At 43.2% G+C, this 18,828-nt stretch overlaps 1 protein-coding gene and 1 pseudogene across 1 annotated transcript; one reads left to right on the top strand and one right to left on the bottom strand.

The window, feature by feature from the left end:
• Window positions 1–4,030: 4,030 nt before the first annotated feature.
• Window positions 4,031–6,613, bottom strand: LOC123160582 (putative receptor protein kinase ZmPK1; annotated as a pseudogene).
• Window positions 6,614–11,252: 4,639 nt separating this feature from the next.
• On the top strand, window positions 11,253–13,878 carry LOC123162825 (putative receptor protein kinase ZmPK1). The gene has a single exon (XM_044580583.1). It carries the CDS (start codon window positions 11,343–11,345, stop codon window positions 13,749–13,751), a length of 2,409 nt encoding a protein of 802 aa, XP_044436518.1. The 5' UTR covers window positions 11,253–11,342; the 3' UTR covers window positions 13,752–13,878.
• The last annotated feature ends 4,950 nt before the right edge of the window (window positions 13,879–18,828 follow it).

The raw sequence follows: 18,828 nt of genomic DNA, 5'->3' as shown, positions 1-18,828 counted from the left end.
GATTCATACCTGATCCTCCACTCTGCGGGGCGGTTTACCCTTACGACACTGACCATTACCCTGTACGTTGGTGTTAGCCACAAAATCCAAACTATTATCTGCTTTACGCTTACCATTGTTCCTGTGGCCAGCCAGATTATGTTGCTGCCCCTTGGTGTTGCTGCTCTTCTTTCCCTTCCCCGGATTTTCCTCGTCAGACACGGGATCCTTGGTACTATCAGAGTCAGCATACTTAACCAGAGCTGTCATAAGTGTTCCCATGTCATTGCAGTGACGCTTGAGTCTTCCCAATTTCAATTTCAGATGCTTAAACCGGCAATTGCCCTCTAACATTATAACTGTTGAATCGACATTGATGCGGTCCGATGAATGCAAAATATCCGAAACCCGACGCACCCAATGGGTTGTCGATTCGTTCTCTTCTTGAACACAAGTGGCCAGATCCACAATCGACATGGGTTGCTTGCACGTGTCCTTGAAATTCATTATAAACCGGGATTTTAACTCGGCCCATGACCTAACAGAGTTAGCTGGCAAACTTTTCAGCCAAGTGCGAGTTGTTCCATCCAACATCATGGTGAAGTACTTAGCACATGCCGCTTCATCTACATCTAGCATCTCCATTGCCATCTCATAGCTTTCAATCCATGACTCGGGGGGTAAATCAACAGTGTAATTGGGTACCTTCCGCGGACCTTTGAAATCCTTGGGTAACCACACATTACATAGATCCGGAGTTAGACATGGCACCCGCCAGAGCTGAAAGTAACACCTCGTTCCACCGAAGTCGTCGGACGAACCAGAGTGAGCTGACGGTACACGTGATGTGCTGCTAACTCGGCTTCTCGACGCGCTCTATCGTTGTTCACCACGTCCTGAGCATTTCCACCACCGCCCGCCAGGTTAGGCCTTCGAGGGGCATTACAGTTCCGCTCGCTGCTTGATACAGTCGGTTCATCAATGTGCCTGTTGTAACTCCGGCTCGGGCGTGGGGTTGAATGAATCATCTCTCGACTTTATGAATAAGCCGGTTGCTGAACCATAGCCGTTTGAAGAAGATCCCTGGTCCGCATGTCTCAACCGCCGCTGGAGAGTCGTCGTCCATCGGAATGGCTGCCAATCGTGACACCGGAGCGATCATGTTATCCAACGGGGTTGGGAAGTGACCCGACGGTGTTGGCACGTACTGAGGCGGGTCATGATTTCGTCAAGGCGGGTCTGTTGCCCGTGGCTGATCCGCCACACCTGTCCGAGGTGCTTCAACCCGGTTTACCGCTGCCGGGTTACTGGTTCCTGCTCCTGGCATGCTGAAGAGATTCCTTGCCTCATAAACCGTCGGTAGACGAGATTGATGCCTTCTCCTCATCACGTCATTTCAAGCGTTCTGATCCAACATGAGCCGATAATTTTCTACTTGAATCTGCTGCGCCTGAGCATCCAAAGCGGCCCGCTCCTCAGCCATCCTGCTTTCCTCAGCGGCCATCTCCTCCTTAGCCTGGGCTATCTGATCTCATAATTTCCTGACCTCTGCATTATACTCATCCCGATTATCCGGATTAACCTCTGCGGTCAACAACGTTGCCAGGGTGTCCAGTAAACCAGACAAGACTTGAGCCGGCGGGCGCGCGGGGCCTCCTGCTCCGGCTGCTGATTCGGAAATCATTGCCGCCGCAGCTGAGGAGTGCGACGCGGGCTGCATACCGTCCATCAAGATCGCAACCCGATTTGGCGGTTCAAAGGGGTCCGGAATACTGTCACCATCGGAACAGCCCCCGAATCGGCCATCCTGCAGTTGGTACAACGTCTCGGTCTCCCCGGTGGATGACTCGCCATCGTAACAAACAACCGTCTCACCATCGGATACCGGTTCAGATTCTGCACCATGGATGAATCCTACGAACGCACACTTCATGGTGGGTTGAACCCGGGCAGGGCTTGCACGCTAAGACATCTCGATGAGGTTGGTGCAGGCGTCCGGCTCAGGGCCCGGTTCGCCGATCTTGCCAATGAAAACGTGAATTCCTCCAAAGGGGACCCGGTACCCGTACTCGATTGAGCCGGCGTCGGGGACCGAGTCTGCGTCGTTGATGTAGAGCTTGTCGCGACGACTCTTGGTCATCCGGCCCACTGCATATCCCTTGAGTCCCTCGAACTTGCCCTCCAAGAACTTGAAACCATCATGCGATAGCCCCACGGTGGGCGCTTGTCGTGGAATTATCACGTCAGATGTCCTAGTGTGAGGACTTAGTCGTGGAGCCATCGCGACTAAGTTAACTTAGAGGGGTTAAACCGGACAAAGGACACGGGAAGTTTATACTGGTTCGGCCCCTTGCGGTGAAGGTAAAAGCCTACGATCCAGTTGTGGTGCAATTGATGGGGTCTCAATAACCAGGGAGCGAATCCGCTGTGCCTAGTTCTCGAGTTGTTGTTTCTTGTCCCTGAACCGCCGCCGGGTCGTTCCTTTATATACACAGATTGACGCCCGGCAGTTTACAGAATCCCGAGGCCGGCTCATACATGTGTTTGTCTCAGTTTCTACCTTTTTCCTATCTTACAATACAAATTACATATCTCATGGCGGTTTACGTCTATAGGCCCTAATCCGCCCTTGGGCACTAGGCCTTTAAGTCTTTGTAGTGAAGCGCCATACTCCTTGTCTTCATGGGCTTCAATACGGATGATTCCTTGTGAGTATAGCCCGGCCCCTCCTGGGTGGTTCATACTCAGTAGTTATATCCCCAACAGGCGCGACTGGGCCGTTTTTTCGGCGCCGACGCGAAAAAATCGCCATGGAAGGCCGTTCTGGGGCCCCGGCTGGAGATGCTCTTATACTTGTTTCTGTGGGACCGTTATCGGAGGTACAGATATTTAGGCAAACAGTTCCTGTTATAAGTCTCTACTGAAAGGTTATGCCCGTCACTGATGCATTCAGTGTGTTCTCTGCCTGAGTGTTGTTAAAGCACCCTCTGCTTCTTTTCTTATAACTCTTAAGTTCTATCAACACTGTTGTAGACAAGAATTTCTCAAAATTCTCTCATTTAATTATTTTATACTATACACAGCCGAGTCTAAAATTTGTCAAAGCTTGCTCATTCAATTATTTAATATTATGCACTATGCTTCCTAATTCAAGCTCTCACAATTAACCGAGGTCTTCTATTTAGAATCAGGTCATCTGATTTTGACTGGAACAACAATCTCTCAAGGAGCCCTCCCATCTAATTATTTTAATTCACTTGTTCCGTACATTTACAAATTTTTAATTCAAGTGAGGTATTCAATTCTGAATTTGGTTTTGATTTTGATCTGGCTAATGATTTTTGAAATCAATCAACAGAAACCTGCCTATAAAAAGGCATATCAAACCCGCGCACCCAACCATCACTTAAAAAAGAAGCGCCACCATATGATTCTATAGCACCAATAAATATCGTTTGATAGCAGATAGCACAGAATCACGCAGCGAAATGCCCACCAAACATCTAATGGGAAGGAGCAGCAGTGATAGTACTCCGGCGGGGTCGTTCCCTCTCAATGGAGACCCTATATGATTTGGAATTTTTGTACGGATCCAAAGGACTTACTAAAATTTGAAACAATAATGAATACACATGATTTTCGTATATATAGCTGAGTTTGGTAGTGGGTCGATTGCTATTACTAGTGCTAATTGAAGACTTTAACTCACTAATAGTGATAGAGAAAGCTACTATCGATTAGTTATTAGCATAACTTTCGCACAAATATCAGTACTTGAACACTACATATCTGGCGGTGTGGTCAAAATGTGAAATCGAAATTCAGTACTGGCATATAGCTCATTGTACACGCTAGGACTCGCGTATGTGAAGTTGGTCTCTTTTTCTGCAACCGATCGATACATCTCTCTCTGCAACAAATGGAAGAATCAATTGATGGATTTGCTGATGCTCCAACTCCACAACTTTTTCTAATGACTTTTCATTGCATTATATAACTTCCTTACAAACCGACTCAGTGTTCAATTCGTTGAAGAATTCCAAGGCACACCCAACACGACTCCACCCGGTGTACTAAACAAGTTTAGACACGAACCAAAAGAAAAGTGAAACTTGCTAAGTATACAAGTACGATGACGTGATACACATCCCAGTATCTTGTTTTTGATCCAAAAATTACCATATATGACATGCTGTGTAAAGCGCCAAACCCCTTTTGTTTGTAGCATATTACTGCATTATGCCACTAGCTTCATCAACTGACACAAGCATCTGCACAAGATTTTCCATGGTGGGCCTTTTTCTACTGTCTTTTTCTAGGCATGAGATAGCCAACTTGACCATCGTTCTTGCTTGCAGTCTATCGAACTGGCCGTTCAACCTCAAGTCAATGAAGTTAGCAAGCCATAAAGCATCCTAACGACCCTTCCAAGGACCATTTCCACTTCCTCGTTGGCATTGGATGCCCAGTCTGAAACACGAGCCCCCATTAGTAGTTCTAGGAGAACCACCCCGAAGCTGTAGAAATCAACCTTCGATGTTATTGGCTGGCTAGAAACCCACTCAGGAGCAATATAGCCTCTAGTTCCATGAATCCTCGATACATTTTTATTGGATCCACTTCTGTTCACAAGTTTTGCAAGGCCGAAGTCGCTGATCTTTGGCTCCAAGTTATCATCCTACAATATATTTTCAGGCTTGATGTCATAGTGGATAACCCACTCCAAGCACTCATGATGAAGATAGGCCAATCCTCTTGCCATCCCTAGAGCAATCTTAAATCTTTCACTCCATCCAAGTAACCATTCACTACTAAACAAGGTTTTATCCAAAGAACCATTCTCAACATACTCCAAAACCAATATTCTGTGTGGGCCATCAGAACAGAATCCCCAAACCCTCACCAGATTCATATGGTAATTCCTTCCAATCACACCCAGTTCATGTTGGAATTCTTCTTCCCCTCGGTGTATGTCTATCAAAGTTTTCACGGCTACTGCCCTCATGTCTTTCAAGACTCCCTTGTATACAAGACCAGATGCCCCACATCCATTTCGATCATTGAACTTTTGAGTTGCTCTCTGCAACTCCTTGTAAGTATATCTGCGGAAATGGTTGGTTACCATTTCATAGCCAACCTCAGCTGGCCATACTCCTATTAACTTTTTGCCCTCCCTTACGAACAAAAACCAGCATCCTAGTGCCACAAATATTACCTCCACACAAAATATCGCTAACAAGAACCAATACGCCAAGAACAAGTACTGCGAGTGTGATCCATTTTGATTGCTTTTAGGTTGATCCCAAAAGTTTTCTGTGAAATATTTGCTCCTTGCACTACAATTATGAACACATTTAGGACCAAAAGGTTGCGAGTGAGGAATTGAGGACCTTGGGACCTGTAGTGTCTTAGGAATCTTGAGATGGATAGAACCACCAACAATTGTCGGCCCGGTTACACCCCCAACAAGGGTCCCCTTTGGATAGCAAAGCCCGGTTCCTTGCCAGTATGCAAAACCTTTGCAATTGCAGTCCTTCAATCATATCTTCTTGCATTCATCAAATGAAACTATGGTATTCAATCTAAGATTATTACCGTGGAAGTCGGTGGCGGGTAGCTTCACAAACATCTCCTGTCCATCACAACTGAGATTGAATTTTGGTAGGCAACCTTGGCTCCGGTCACTGAGGTCGATTATCTCATGTCCAGGGGCACAAGCACAAGCAGGCTGGGGAGTATACACACACATTCCATTAATGCCACACAAACCACGAACCGAGAAGGTCTGTGGATATGCCATCCATGTGACCGACCATGTTCCATCTATCTTATTTAGGCTGTATAATCTAAGGTTGCCATCATAGTCAAACGTTAGTCTCCTCGTTACCCCGTGACCCCAATCAACAGCCTTAAGAGTTAAGTTGTCACTACTCACTACCAAGAAAATACCCAGAGCTATCAAGGACCCCAATTGCGGTAGTATTAAAGGCATTTCTGTTCTTTGTCCATATATCATTACTAGGATTTGGCCAATATTTAAAAGAGATATCCTTCTCATCATCAAATAGTGTGAGTATATGCTCATCATCAAAATGGAAGCTGTAGTGCCCAGGGACAAGTAGCCTACTAGAAGATACCAACTTTGTAGCACTAGTAATGTTCTGATATGGCAGCAATGTGTCGGTAGGAGAATCGAAACTTTGCCATAGAATAATATCACCTTGGCCCTTCACGACGAGGTACCCAGTGTCGAGCAGCTGAGCTTGATGGGCATTCGAAGAAGACGACACATTGTTCTCCCAGATGGGGCGGCCATCGTAGTCTTCTACGGCCATCCGGCCATCCGCATCTAGCGTGACTCGGGATCCTTTGAAGTAAACGGGGTGGAGACGATTCGCGCTCCAGACCACCGTCCTTTCAGCCGTGTTGGAGTACCAAATGGAGAAGACGGAGGCAGTTTGGGAATTGTTGTTGAAGCCGCAGATGAACGTACCATCCGGTGAGCGGAGCACGTGGGAGCTATCCTCTACGGACATAGAGGAGCCGGGCGAGAGGAATTCGCGTGCCGAGACGCGCAGAAACAGAAGGACCAAACTTAGTAGTAGGAGCAGAGAGGTGGAACGTGCATCCATGTTTGGTGAGGCACTGATGAAGAGTTGATCTCTGGAATGGTCACAAATGGGGGATATTATAGGAACCATTTGGTCAGTCGTAGGATGGAGTGCTACATGTGTCGCTATTGCATTTGGAAGCTGGTTGTGCCTTCACTTTCATAGTCGCCTCTTTGTGCTGCAACTTGTGCGTCCTGTCCAACTTGTGCTGCAACTAGTGCTACTTTCCTCGACATTTCGTGGCTTTGGGCACTGTACAAAGATGGACCTTGCTTTGTCGTACTAGAACTAGAGTACTTACTATCGTGATCGTCCCAGAGGGGACGTACCTAGCTGGGGTGAGGACTACGCCCGGTCAAGCCTGAGTCGCCCCACACCCAAAGCCAAAGATTCCTTGGCGTAGCAGCTGGGTGCTGGCTGAAATCAGTGGCCCATTGACGGGCGACGAGTCTAGACTACACTGGTTTCATGAACATTTTCTAAATTCACGAACATTTTGGAATTCATCAACTTCTTCCTTGAATTGATCAACATTTTCTGTACTCCCTCCCTCTGAAAATATTTGTCGGAGAAATAGATGTATCTCGGAGTATTTTAATTCTAGGTACATCCATTTCTGCGACTAGTAGTACCAAACGGATTGAGTATTAGTGAAACTTTATTGTGATTGACGATTTTTTGTATTAGTGAAGTTTCATATGAAAACATGTATGTGATTTCACAATATTTTTTGTATTAGTGAACTTTTTTTTCTATTCACAACTTTTTTCAAATTGGTGAATATTTTTGGATCCATGAAAATTATCAAAATAAAGATAAATGACCAAATAATAAAACCATCCAGAATATATAAAGGAAAACAATTCCTGCCGGCTGGCCAGCCGAAGCTTCGGTCCGCCTGCCCTGCGTGCTTTGTTGGTTCGAGGCAAATACAACGGACCGTGGCTCTTTTTCTAGCCACTATTGGATTGGGTCAGGTGTCCCACTCGCCACCATGCATACCTATACCTTGTTCTTTTATTTTCTTCTTCCTCGGTCCGCATTCACTCTCCTCCACTGCTTCTTCCCATCCTTTTCTCCCGCAGCAAAACCACTGGAAGCTGTCGGTGTTGCATGGGGCGGCAAGGTAATCTACAAGGGATGTCAGTGTTGCACGTCAGCCACCTCAGGATTGAGCCTCCGCTTTTCCCCACCACTGCCACGAACACACCGCTAGGAGGTCGACAAACACGACGATGCAATAGTCTCCATGGATGCGCCCAGACACACCTTCGCTTATGGGAGTGCTGCAAACCCGGTAGCGAGATGCTACAGCCAATTGTTAGAGATGCCACATCCATGGTGAGGGATGCTACAGCCGACATTGTTTTTGCTAGAAACAATTACTGGAGTTTGTTGATAAAATTGAATTGATGGTCATAGAGCAAATATGCAAAAAAGAGAGAGAGGAAAAAACGCCCATGCGAGCGCTTTCGCCAGTCGTCCGTGATATGGCGTGTTTCTGTGCGATGGGCCTAATCCATTTACCGGATCGCACTGGGGAACGTGAGCGCGTGGCAGCTACATGTCGCCCCTACTGATTCCTAATAGGAATTGCCTATGATGATGACTAGCGGGTTGGCCCACTTAGCGCGGCTGCTCGCTGCCGCACGTAGCGGTCGTTGTAGGTTCGGTTGATCCAGTTTTCTTCATTTTTTCCTTTTTTTGATTTCTGTTATTTATTTTCCCTGATTTTGTTTCCACTGGTTTCTTTTCTTCATTTAGTTTGGTTTTCTTTGTTTTCTCATTCGCTATTTTCGGTTGTTCTTTCTTTCATTGCTATATTTCAATTTTCTTTGTTTCATTTTTGGTTCTCTTTGTATTCTTGGGTATTTTCCTTTTCATCTTGTTTCTTTATTGGTTTCTTTTTTTCAACACATGTCTTCTTTTTCTCTAATTTACATTTTTAGAGCACACATGAAATGTTTTTTCTATACATATTGGACATTTTTAAATAGATTGTATACATTTTTAAAATACATGTTTTGAACGCTTTTTAAAATACACGTTGTACATTTTTTTCAAACAACACGAACATGTTTTTCAGAGGACTGCTAGCTACAAGCGATAGTGCCCCAGTTTTTTAGAGGAAAAAGCCCAGGCAGTTAGCTGTGCTGTTGGGAAGCAAAACAAAAAAATAAGCAGAAGATCCAATGCGCATTTATCTTGCCGGCTCATGAGCTCCTTGTTTTCTCGGTTTCTCTGTTTTTTTATCCTTTCTTTCTGTTCGTTCCACTTTTCTTCTTCTTTATGTTATTCTTCTCGTTCATCTTTTCCCTTGTTTGGGTTTATTATTTTAATTTTCTTCTTTTCTATTTTTTTCATAAACATTATCGTTTTTACAAATATGTGACGGACATTTTAGAAATACAAGATGAATATTTTACAAATACCCCATGATTTTTTTTCCAATAAGCGATGAATATTTTTTCAGAACATGATGACCATCTATCAAATATGGAACATAAGTTTATAAGGACTGCTAACCTGTTATGCATTCTTTCTAAAATTATAGGGGTGTGGGATATCTCTACCCACCCTTCACATTGCCTGATGATCCATCACCCGGAAATTCTTGAGCCTGGAGTTGAGTGGAGCTTGGTTTCTTCTTCTCTCCGCCATCCAGCCTCGCGAAACACAGCCATCATGGGGTGGCTCAAGGAGACCAACGGTGGCCAGCACCGGCAGTTGGTGACGATGAGGTTTGAAAATATTTCAATAGGAAGTACTTAGTACTTCCTCACTAAGATAGTACAGAATTTAGGGAATAAAAATAAATTTGTATCATTTTTTAATTTGCGTCAATTTTGCTACCTTGAACTACTTTTTCTAAGAAGTGAGCTAGGCTAGGGGAGTGGATTTACAACTCAGCCACATGGGTTGAAGTCAAGTCCCCGCTAGTGCAAATTTGTTTTCTTACATTGTTTAGAAACTACTATCGTTCTAGGGGTTTCCCCTACCCCATTCCTAAAAAACAGGATTTCTCTGCCTTGACATAAAATACTAAATATAATAATCAGTAAATAAAAGTAAAAATATTCATAGGAACTGGGTACTTGAAAAATTATCTCTCACAATGAATCCATTTTTAGTAGTAGGAGTTAAGAATGTTAATTAAATCCCCTCACGCCAGAAACTTTGAGGAATTGACGACACCGTGCGGAGACTGCAAACATGTCCATTACCCACTAGAGTCTAGAGGTCGACCGGCATGGCCAGCATAAAGGTTCATCCCGCTGTCTCATTGTCCATTTTGTATCTTGCCGAATTATCCATGTTAATGCGCGAACTTGCATGTCGCAGACCACCGTATGGATAAGCCAAATACTAGTAGTCAAAGAGGTGAAATAGAAAAAAAGTTACCCAATGACGCCAGGAAATCAAACACTGACTAAACCGCTTGCTTGAGAGGATTTACACTGTGAAATCGATCCTTTGTCACGTACCAGAGGAGTACATCTGATTGGAAAGTTTGTGGTTGTACGTTGTTTCTGAATTCAGACCATTAGTGCTCATGCTAGCTACCCGATGACTGTAGATATATTTGAGAAATCTCCACTCTCAAGTCTGATGATAATATTTCTCTGAAAGCCAAATGGATATGTATTCACTTTGAAAATCATGTGCTGCAACGCATGAAGCCATAATCTGTTATTTTCATGTACAGTTATTGTCAGATGTCAGTTTCTTTTGAAAATCCATATACTGCCAAGTTTACCATTTCTTTTCGATAGTATTAATTGGGATCTTGCCGACAACCTGTGTACTCCCTCGGTTCGGAATTACTCGTCCAAGAAATCAATGTATCTAGATGTATTTTAGTTGTAGATACATCCATTTTTGTGACAAGTAATTCCGAACGGAGGGAGTAGGAAGCAGCATACCGATTACTCATGTACTATATCACTGCCACAAAACTCTTGAAATGATTATGATTTTATTTCACTTATCAGCTGCATGGTGTGGTCGGGTGCAGCCACTACTTTCCCCGAAACATATCCCTGGAGCTTCGTTTCAGAAGTACACATCAGCCAGCTTAAAGCCTGAAACATGGATGGACCTGCTTGAAAGACAATGACTTCAATAATGGTTGAATTGTTGACCGAATAGAACAAGTTGCAATTCCAAGAAAAAGACAAGAAGTTATTGAGAGAAGGATACGTGAAACAATGAAATCCCAACTGCAAAGTTGACCATTTATTTCCCGAGAAACAATTGATCCTGGGGGACCTTTGTACGAAATATAGCAAACTAATTACTCATATATATCATTTTATCGTCATCACACAACTGAAATAAGTAACTTTTTTGACCCACAAAAAAAATAACTTTTTTCACTTATCTCCTGCGTGATGGATGATGAAAATTGAGCAAGGGTGGCCCAAATTAGACGATGCCGTGGGGTCTACATCCTTATTTCAGGAGTATACATCAGCCAGCTAAAATAAAAGATGATGTGCCGTGGGGTCTGCATCCTTACTGTCATCTACAACGCTCAAACTTAATGACAATGACTTCTCAACTAACTATTAATTGCATCATTGACGAACTAGAACCAGCTATCATTCTCAAGGGACAAGCGCCAATCAGTTTCCTATTTAGTTATAGTAGAAGTATATCGCTTCTCTGGAGTGTGTACCTACCACTAGTTGATTCCTATAATAGCGTCCATTTGTGATCATTCCATAGATCGACTCGAGTGCCTCACCAAATATGGATGCACGCTTTGCCTCTCTACTCCTACTAAATTTGGTTCATCTGTTTTTGCGCATCTCAGCTCGTGAATTCCTCTTGCCAGGCTCCTCTCTCTCCATAGAGGATAGCTCCCATATGCTCCATTCACCAGATGGCACTTTCACCTGTGGCTTCAAAAACATTTCCCGAAATGCCTCCGTCTTCTCTATTTGGTTCTCCAACACTGTTGACAAGACTGCCGTCTGGAGCGCAAATCATCTCCATCCTGTGTACTCCTGGGGATCCCGAGTCATGCTATATGCGGATGGCGGAATGGTTCTAGAGGATTATAATGGACAGTCTGTGTGGGAAAACAATGTCAACTCTTCATCAAAAGCTGTAAAAGCTCAGTTATTGGACACCGGGAACCTCATCGTGAAGGGCCAAGGTGATATTATTCTATGGCAAAGCTTTCATTCTCCTACTGATACATTGCTGCCCTATCAGAACATTACTAGTGCTACCAAGTTGGTATCTACTAGTAGGTTACTTGTTCCTGGCCGGTTCAGCTTTCATTTTGATGATCAACATCTACTCACATTGTTTGATGATGAGAAGGATATCTCTTTTATCTACTGGCCAAATCCTAATAGTGACATATGGACAAAGCAAAGAAACTCGTTTAATACCACCACAATTGGGGTACTTGATAGTTGGGGGTATTTCCTTGCAAGTGACAATTTAAATTTTAAGGCTAGTGATTGGGGCATCAGGATTATGAGGAGGCTAACCTTGGATTACGATGGTAACCTTAGATTATATAGTCTAAATAAGACAGATGGAACATGGTCTGTCACATGGATGGCACTTCCTCAGACCTGCTCTATACGTAGTCTATGTGGTATGAATGGAATATGTGTGTATACACCTAGGCCTTCTTGTGCATGTGCCCCTGGATATGAGATCATCGACCCAAATGATAGGAGCCAAGGTTGCAGGCCGAAATTCAATCCTAGTTGTGATGGGCAGGAGATGTTTGTGAAGCTACCAAACACTGACTTCCGAGGTAATGACCAAAGCAAGAATACCTCAGTTTCATTTCATACTTGCAAGAAGATATGCTTGAACGATTGCAATTGCAAAGGTTTTTTATACTGGCAAGCAAGTGGAGGTTGCTATCCAAAGTCGTCCCTTTTGGGTGGTGAAATGAGGCCGGGTTTGGGTCGTTCTATCTATATCAAGCTTCCTAAGACATTACAGGTCTCAAAGTCCTCAATTCCTCAATCTCAACCTTTTGATCCTAGATACGCTCCTAATTGTAGTGCAAAGACCAAATATTTCATTCCCGATTTTCTGGATCAACCCAAAGATAGTCATAGTGGATTAAACTCGCAGTACTTGTACTTGTTGTATGGATTCTTATTAGCAATATTTCTTGTGGAGGTGATATTTGTGGCACTAGGGTGCTGGTTTGTGTTCAGAATGGAGGGCAAGCAGTTACCAGGAGTATGGCCAGCTGAGATTGGCTATGAAATGATAACCAACCACTTTCGCGGATACACTTACAAGGAGTTGCAGAAAGCGACTCAAAATTTTAAGGATCAAATTGGGTGTGGGGCATCTGGTCATGTATACAAGGGGGTCTTGAAGGACAAGAGAGTAGTGGCGGTGAAAAGGTTGGCAGATATAAACCAAGGCGGGGAAGAATTCCAACATGAACTGAGTGTGATTGGGAAGATTTACCATATGAATCTAGTGAGGGTATGGGGGTTTTGTTCTGATGGCCCACACAGGATATTGGTTCTAGAGTACGTTGAGAATGGTTCATTGGATAAAACTTTGTTTAGTAGCACAAGGTTACTTGAATGGAAGGAAAGGTTTAATATTGCTATAGGGGTGGCAAAAGGATTGGCATATCTTCATCATGAATGCTTGGAATGGGTTATCCATTGTGACCTGAAGCCTGAAAATATATTGTTGGATGACAACTTGAACCCGAAGATCAGTGACTTTGGCCTTGCTAAACTTGTGAGTAGAGGTGGATCCAATAAAAACGTGTCGAGGATCCATGGAACAAGAGGTTACATAGCTCCTGAGTGGGTCTCTAGCCAACCAATAACAGCAAAAGTTGATGTCTACAGCTTCGGAGTGGTTGTCTTGGAACTACTGAAGGGGGCTCGTGTTTCAGACTGGGCATCAAATGCTGACGAGGAAGTGGAAACGGTCTTTGCATGGGTCATTAGGATGCTTGCAGAAAATCTAATGTTGGAGGGTGGCCAACAGTTATGGATCTCCGACTTCATTGATTCGAGATTGAATGGCCAGTTCAATGAGTTGCAAGCAAGAACTATGGTCAAGTTGGCCATTTCTTGCGTAGAAGAAGATACCAGAAAAAGGCCCACCATGGAAAATGTTGTGCATATGTTTCTTTCGGTTGTTGATGCATAATGCAACAGTATGCTACCCCCAAAAAAGGAGTTTGACGTTTTGTATACTATGCAACATGTTATGTAATTCTTATTATAGCTGTATCCACAACAAGGTATCTATGATGTGTATCCTGTTTGAGTAAGCACGCCGTGTATCTATTAGTACAAGTTCCGTTTTGTTTATGGTTAGAAATTTTTCACCAAGTTGGTTTGTAAGTCATTTATGTATATTGTAATGAAAAGCCACTAAAAAAGCTGTTGATAGCAGCACCAAAATCCATCCATCAATTCTTACATTGTTAGCTAGCTTTGCTACAGAGGCCCTATGGTTTAGCTGCTGCAAAATCAATAGGCTTCATGTCCGTGAGTCCTCGCATGGGCTGATGTGACTAAAGCAGTTTAAGGCCAACATGTCGATGTAAATCAAGAACTCCACGAGCCACTCATATGCTAATTTTGAATTTTGTATCTGACCACTGCGCCAGATTATGTACCGCAAAAGTTATGCTAGCTCTAATATATACTCCCTCCGTTCCAAAATAGATGACCCAACTTTATATTAAACCCAACTTTAATATAAAGTTGGGTCATCTATTTTGGAACGGAGGGAGTAGTAGCTTTCCCTACGAAAGTGTTGTTATGATCCTGACCCATGTAAGCCCGGGTGAACAGTAAAGCCAAAAAGTGAAAACAATTTTTTTTCAAACATTGACAATTGTTGGATAGCTCCCAAAGTTTCATCATGAAATGACATTCATGGAAAATGTGGAAAAACATCGATACTCCAGAATGCTTTTGAAAATAACGTTTTGGAGCATCCATTTTTTTTGCCACATTTTGCAGGAATGTCATCTGGTGATGAAACTTTGCAATCTATCATAACATTTGTTAATGTTTGGCAAAAAATTTTTTTTTACTTTTCTTAGCACTGGTGATGGCAATATATATTGATTTTTCCTCAATATATATGCGTTGTTCTTGTTCCGCTCTTGACTGGGTCCGTCGGATCTGAGCCGAATCTCCGAGTTGTGTTGTGGTATACGGAGTGCCTCCCCTTTAGACTGCTTTTCAAGTGTGAATAGGTGAAGGTACATATGTTGGGAAACGTTGCATGAAAAAGAAAAACAATTCTACACACACGCAAGATCTATTAAGGAGATGCATAACAACGAGAGGGGAGAGTGTGTCTACGTACCCTCGTAGAGTGTAAGCGGAAGAGTTTAGTAACACGGTTGATGTAGTCGAACTTCTTCGCGATAAGCGATTAAATACCGAACGTACGGCACCTCCGCGTTCAGCACACATTCAGCTCGGTGACGTCCACGCCTTCTTGATCCAGCAAGATGGCGAGGTAGTGGATGAGTTCCGGCAGCACGACGGCGTGGTGATGGTGATGGTGATGCTATCTCCGTAGTGCTTCGCCTAAGCACTACGAAAATATGACCGAGGGTGTAAACGGTGGAGGGGAGCGCCGCACACGGCTAAGAGATTGCCGTCGTGCTGTGTGGTACCCCCTTCCACATATATATAGGTGGGGGAGGGAGGAGCAGCCAAGGAGGCGCCCCAGGTAGGCCGAATCCTACTTGGGGTCCTCCCCTAGCCCCCCCTCCCCTCCTTTCCATATCGTCCGAAGGGGGAAGGAAAGGGGGGAGAGGAAAGGAAGCGGGAGGCCGAATCCCCCCTTTCCATCTCTCCCCAAGGGTTGCGGCCTAGGAAGGGCGCGCCAGCCCCTTGTGGGCTGGTATGCCCCCCCCCCTTTGGTTCATATGGCCCATTAACCTTCCGAGGGTGTCCGAAACCCCTTCAAGTGACCCGATTTCTATCCGGTACATCCCGAAACTCTTCTGGTGTCCAAATATCATCATCCTATACATCAATCTCTACCTCCGGACCATTCCGGAGTTCCTTGTCATGTCCGTGATCTTACTCGGGACTCCAAATACAACATTCGTTCATCAAATCATATAACTCATATAACACTATATCGTCAACGATCGTTAAGCGTGCGGACACTACGGGTTCGAGAACTATGTAGACATGACCGAGACACCTCTCCGGTAAATAATCAATAGTGGAACCTGGATGCCCATATTGGCTCCTACACATTCTACGAAGATCTTTATCGATCGAACCTTATGACAACATACGTAATTCCCTTTGTCCATTGGTATGTTACTTGCCCGAGATTCGGTCGTCGGTATCTTCATACCTAGTTCAATCTCGTTACCGGAAAGTCTATTTACTCGTTCCGTAATACATCATCTTGCAACTAACTCCTTAGTCACTTTTCTTGCAAGGTTTCTTATGATGTGTATTATCGAAAGGGCCCAGAGATACCTCTCCGATACTCGGAGTGACAAATCCTAATATCGATCTATGCCAACTCAACAAACACCTTCGGAGATACCTATAGAGCATCTTTATGATCAACCAGTTACGTTGTGACATTTGATAACACACAAGGTATTCCTCTGGTATCCGGGAATTGCATAATCTCATAGTCGAAGGAATATGTATTTGTCATCAAGAAAGCAATAGCAATAAACTGAACGATCAATATCCTAAGCTAACGAATGGGTCTTCTCCATCACATCATTCTCCTAATGATGTGATCCCGTTATCAAATGACAACACATGCCAATGGTTAGGAAACCGTAACCATCTTTGATCAACGATCTAGTCTAGTAGAGGCTTACTAGGGGCACGTTATTTGTTTATGTATGCACACATGTATTTAAGTTTCCGAACAGTAAAATTCTAGCATGAATAATAAAAATTTATCGTGAATAAGGAAATATAAAATAACAACTTTATTATTGCCTCTAGGCATATTTCTTTCAGTCTCTCACTTGCACTAGAGTCAATAATCTAGATTACATTGTAATGAATCTAACACCCATGGAGTCTTGGTGTTGATCATGTTTTGTTCACGAAAGAGGCTTAGTCAATGGGTCTGCTACATTCAGATCCGTATGTATTTTGTAAATCTCTATGTCTCCATCCTTGACCTTTTCACGAATGGAGTTGAAGCGTCTCTTGATGTGTTTGGTTCTATTGTGAAACCTGGATTCCTTCGCTAAGGCAACTGCTCCAGTGTTGTCACAAAAGATTTTTATTGGACCCGATGCACTGGGTATTACACCCAGATCGGATATGAACTCCTTCATCCAGACACCTTCATGTGCTGCTTCCGAAGCAGCTATGTACTCCACTTCACACGTAGATCCTGCCACGACGCTCTGCTTGGAACTGCACCAACTGACAGTTCCACCATTCAATATAAATACGTATCTGGTTTGTGACTTAGAGTCATCCGGGTCAGTGTCGAAGCTAGCATCGACGTAGCCATTTACGACGAGCTCTTCGTCGCCTCCATAAACGAGAAACATATCCTTGGTACTTTTCAGGTACTTCAGGATGTTCTTGACCGCACACTACAAGAAATATGTCAACTAGTGACATTCTGTCAGTGACCCTGGAAGAATTGGTCATAGATCTATGACCATTTGAGACCAATTGGTCAAAAGCTGTTCTTGGGGGCTCCAAACCCTAAACCATTGTGACCATTTTGGTCAGAAAGGTCATAATTTCCTTACACGAAATGGTCACAAAGCAAACAGTGCAGGTCCGCTGCCTTATTTCTAGTTGTTAACGACCAATATAGATGGTCATAGCCTTGTAGATTGTGGTGGGTTGTGATGACTAGGCGCCATCTCATCAGTTTTGCCTATGTGTCATGTCCATGTGTCAATTTTTGCCCTAGGTTGTGAAGCAACCTATATGTCTGTTATTCCAAAAATTCCCAAAAAGTTCTCATAAATTGTTTGGATCATATCTTCATCAAATATGTTAAAAATCTTCCTTGCCTAGTTCAAAAATAACTCAACAATATTTATTTTCCTATCCTGTTCAAAGCAGCACTTTGTGAAGGAAGTGTTATTTATATATTCTTGATTTCCCTAAAAATTTGTGAAGACGGACTTGTTAGTAACTGATCATCCTCAGCCAAAACTCACGCCCATTAGCCATGTGCATTTCCCGTACCGCAAATCAAACACTTGGCTGCTTATTCATGTTTGAGCATTGATCAGTCTCCTCGTGAGAATCTTATGTTGTGATTTTCTTCCTAGCACCTAACTGGGGAGTGCCCAACCCACTAGACATGCCTAGGCCGCCCAGAACACATGGCAATGACACGGTCACACGGTGACCACGTGGCGGGCATGCGAGCTTATGCGCCCTAGAGTTGGGGCCCTCGGCCACCGTCCAAACCTCGATGTCTCGCCATAAAACCATGTATTTCTGATTAAATAGATACTTATTTACCTATAAATGATTTTTGGAAAAAATAAAGAGCAAACTATGAGACAGCTGCAGTTCAAATTTGACCCGCTTCCAGCTGAATCGACGGGAATTTGTCTTTTTCACCAGAGATGGATCAAAACTTTTTACACCCAACCATTTTGTCAATTATGCATTAAATATGGCCTAGTATTTTATAAAATTGATTAGGTACAATTTTGCAACAAATATATGGTAGATCCTTCATAAAAAAACTCATTTCGGGCACTCGGAAAATGGAAAATGTATTTTCCGTAAAAAGAAAATGAAAAGTCCCATAGGCAACATTGTTTGGAATTCCAAGATGAACCCTTGTGCACAATATGAGATCATTTTAACAAACTATGTCATGAATATGGCCATAAGATTGATCATTTGGCTTGAAAGCCATGAATCTTCACACATGATAGCTCATTTCTGCGAACACTTTTTTAAAATAACTAGCAAAATAGCCCGTGCATTGCAACGGGAGAAAAAAGGTGAACCAACAAACAAAAGGAAAGAAAATGATAGTGCGACAATATGACTTAGTTTATACAAAAGGTGTAATATATATTCATTAAAATTAAAACATAATTGTTTCTACCAATTCTTGTTAAACACAAGCATGATTATAAAAATATTTTCTTTCACAATGCATACAATGTATGTACCACTGTTTGCTTCCCATTATTTACAATTATGAATTATATTAAGATTATATGCATAAAAGCACTCCACTAAAAGCTTGAACTCTAAAGCTTGTCACTACCTCA

The sequence above is a fragment of the Triticum aestivum genome, chromosome 7B (assembly GCF_018294505.1).
Source record: "Triticum aestivum cultivar Chinese Spring chromosome 7B, IWGSC CS RefSeq v2.1, whole genome shotgun sequence".
NCBI classification, from domain to species: domain Eukaryota; kingdom Viridiplantae; phylum Streptophyta; class Magnoliopsida; order Poales; family Poaceae; genus Triticum; species Triticum aestivum.
The sequence above is the reverse complement of the archived record's forward strand: the minus strand, read 5'-3'. Positions and strand labels throughout refer to the sequence as shown.

Excerpts from the sequence above, each read along its gene's own strand:
- LOC123162825 (XM_044580583.1), top strand. The coding sequence starts at position 11,343 with ATGGATGCACGCTTTGCCTCTCTACTCCTACTAAATTTGGTTCATCTG.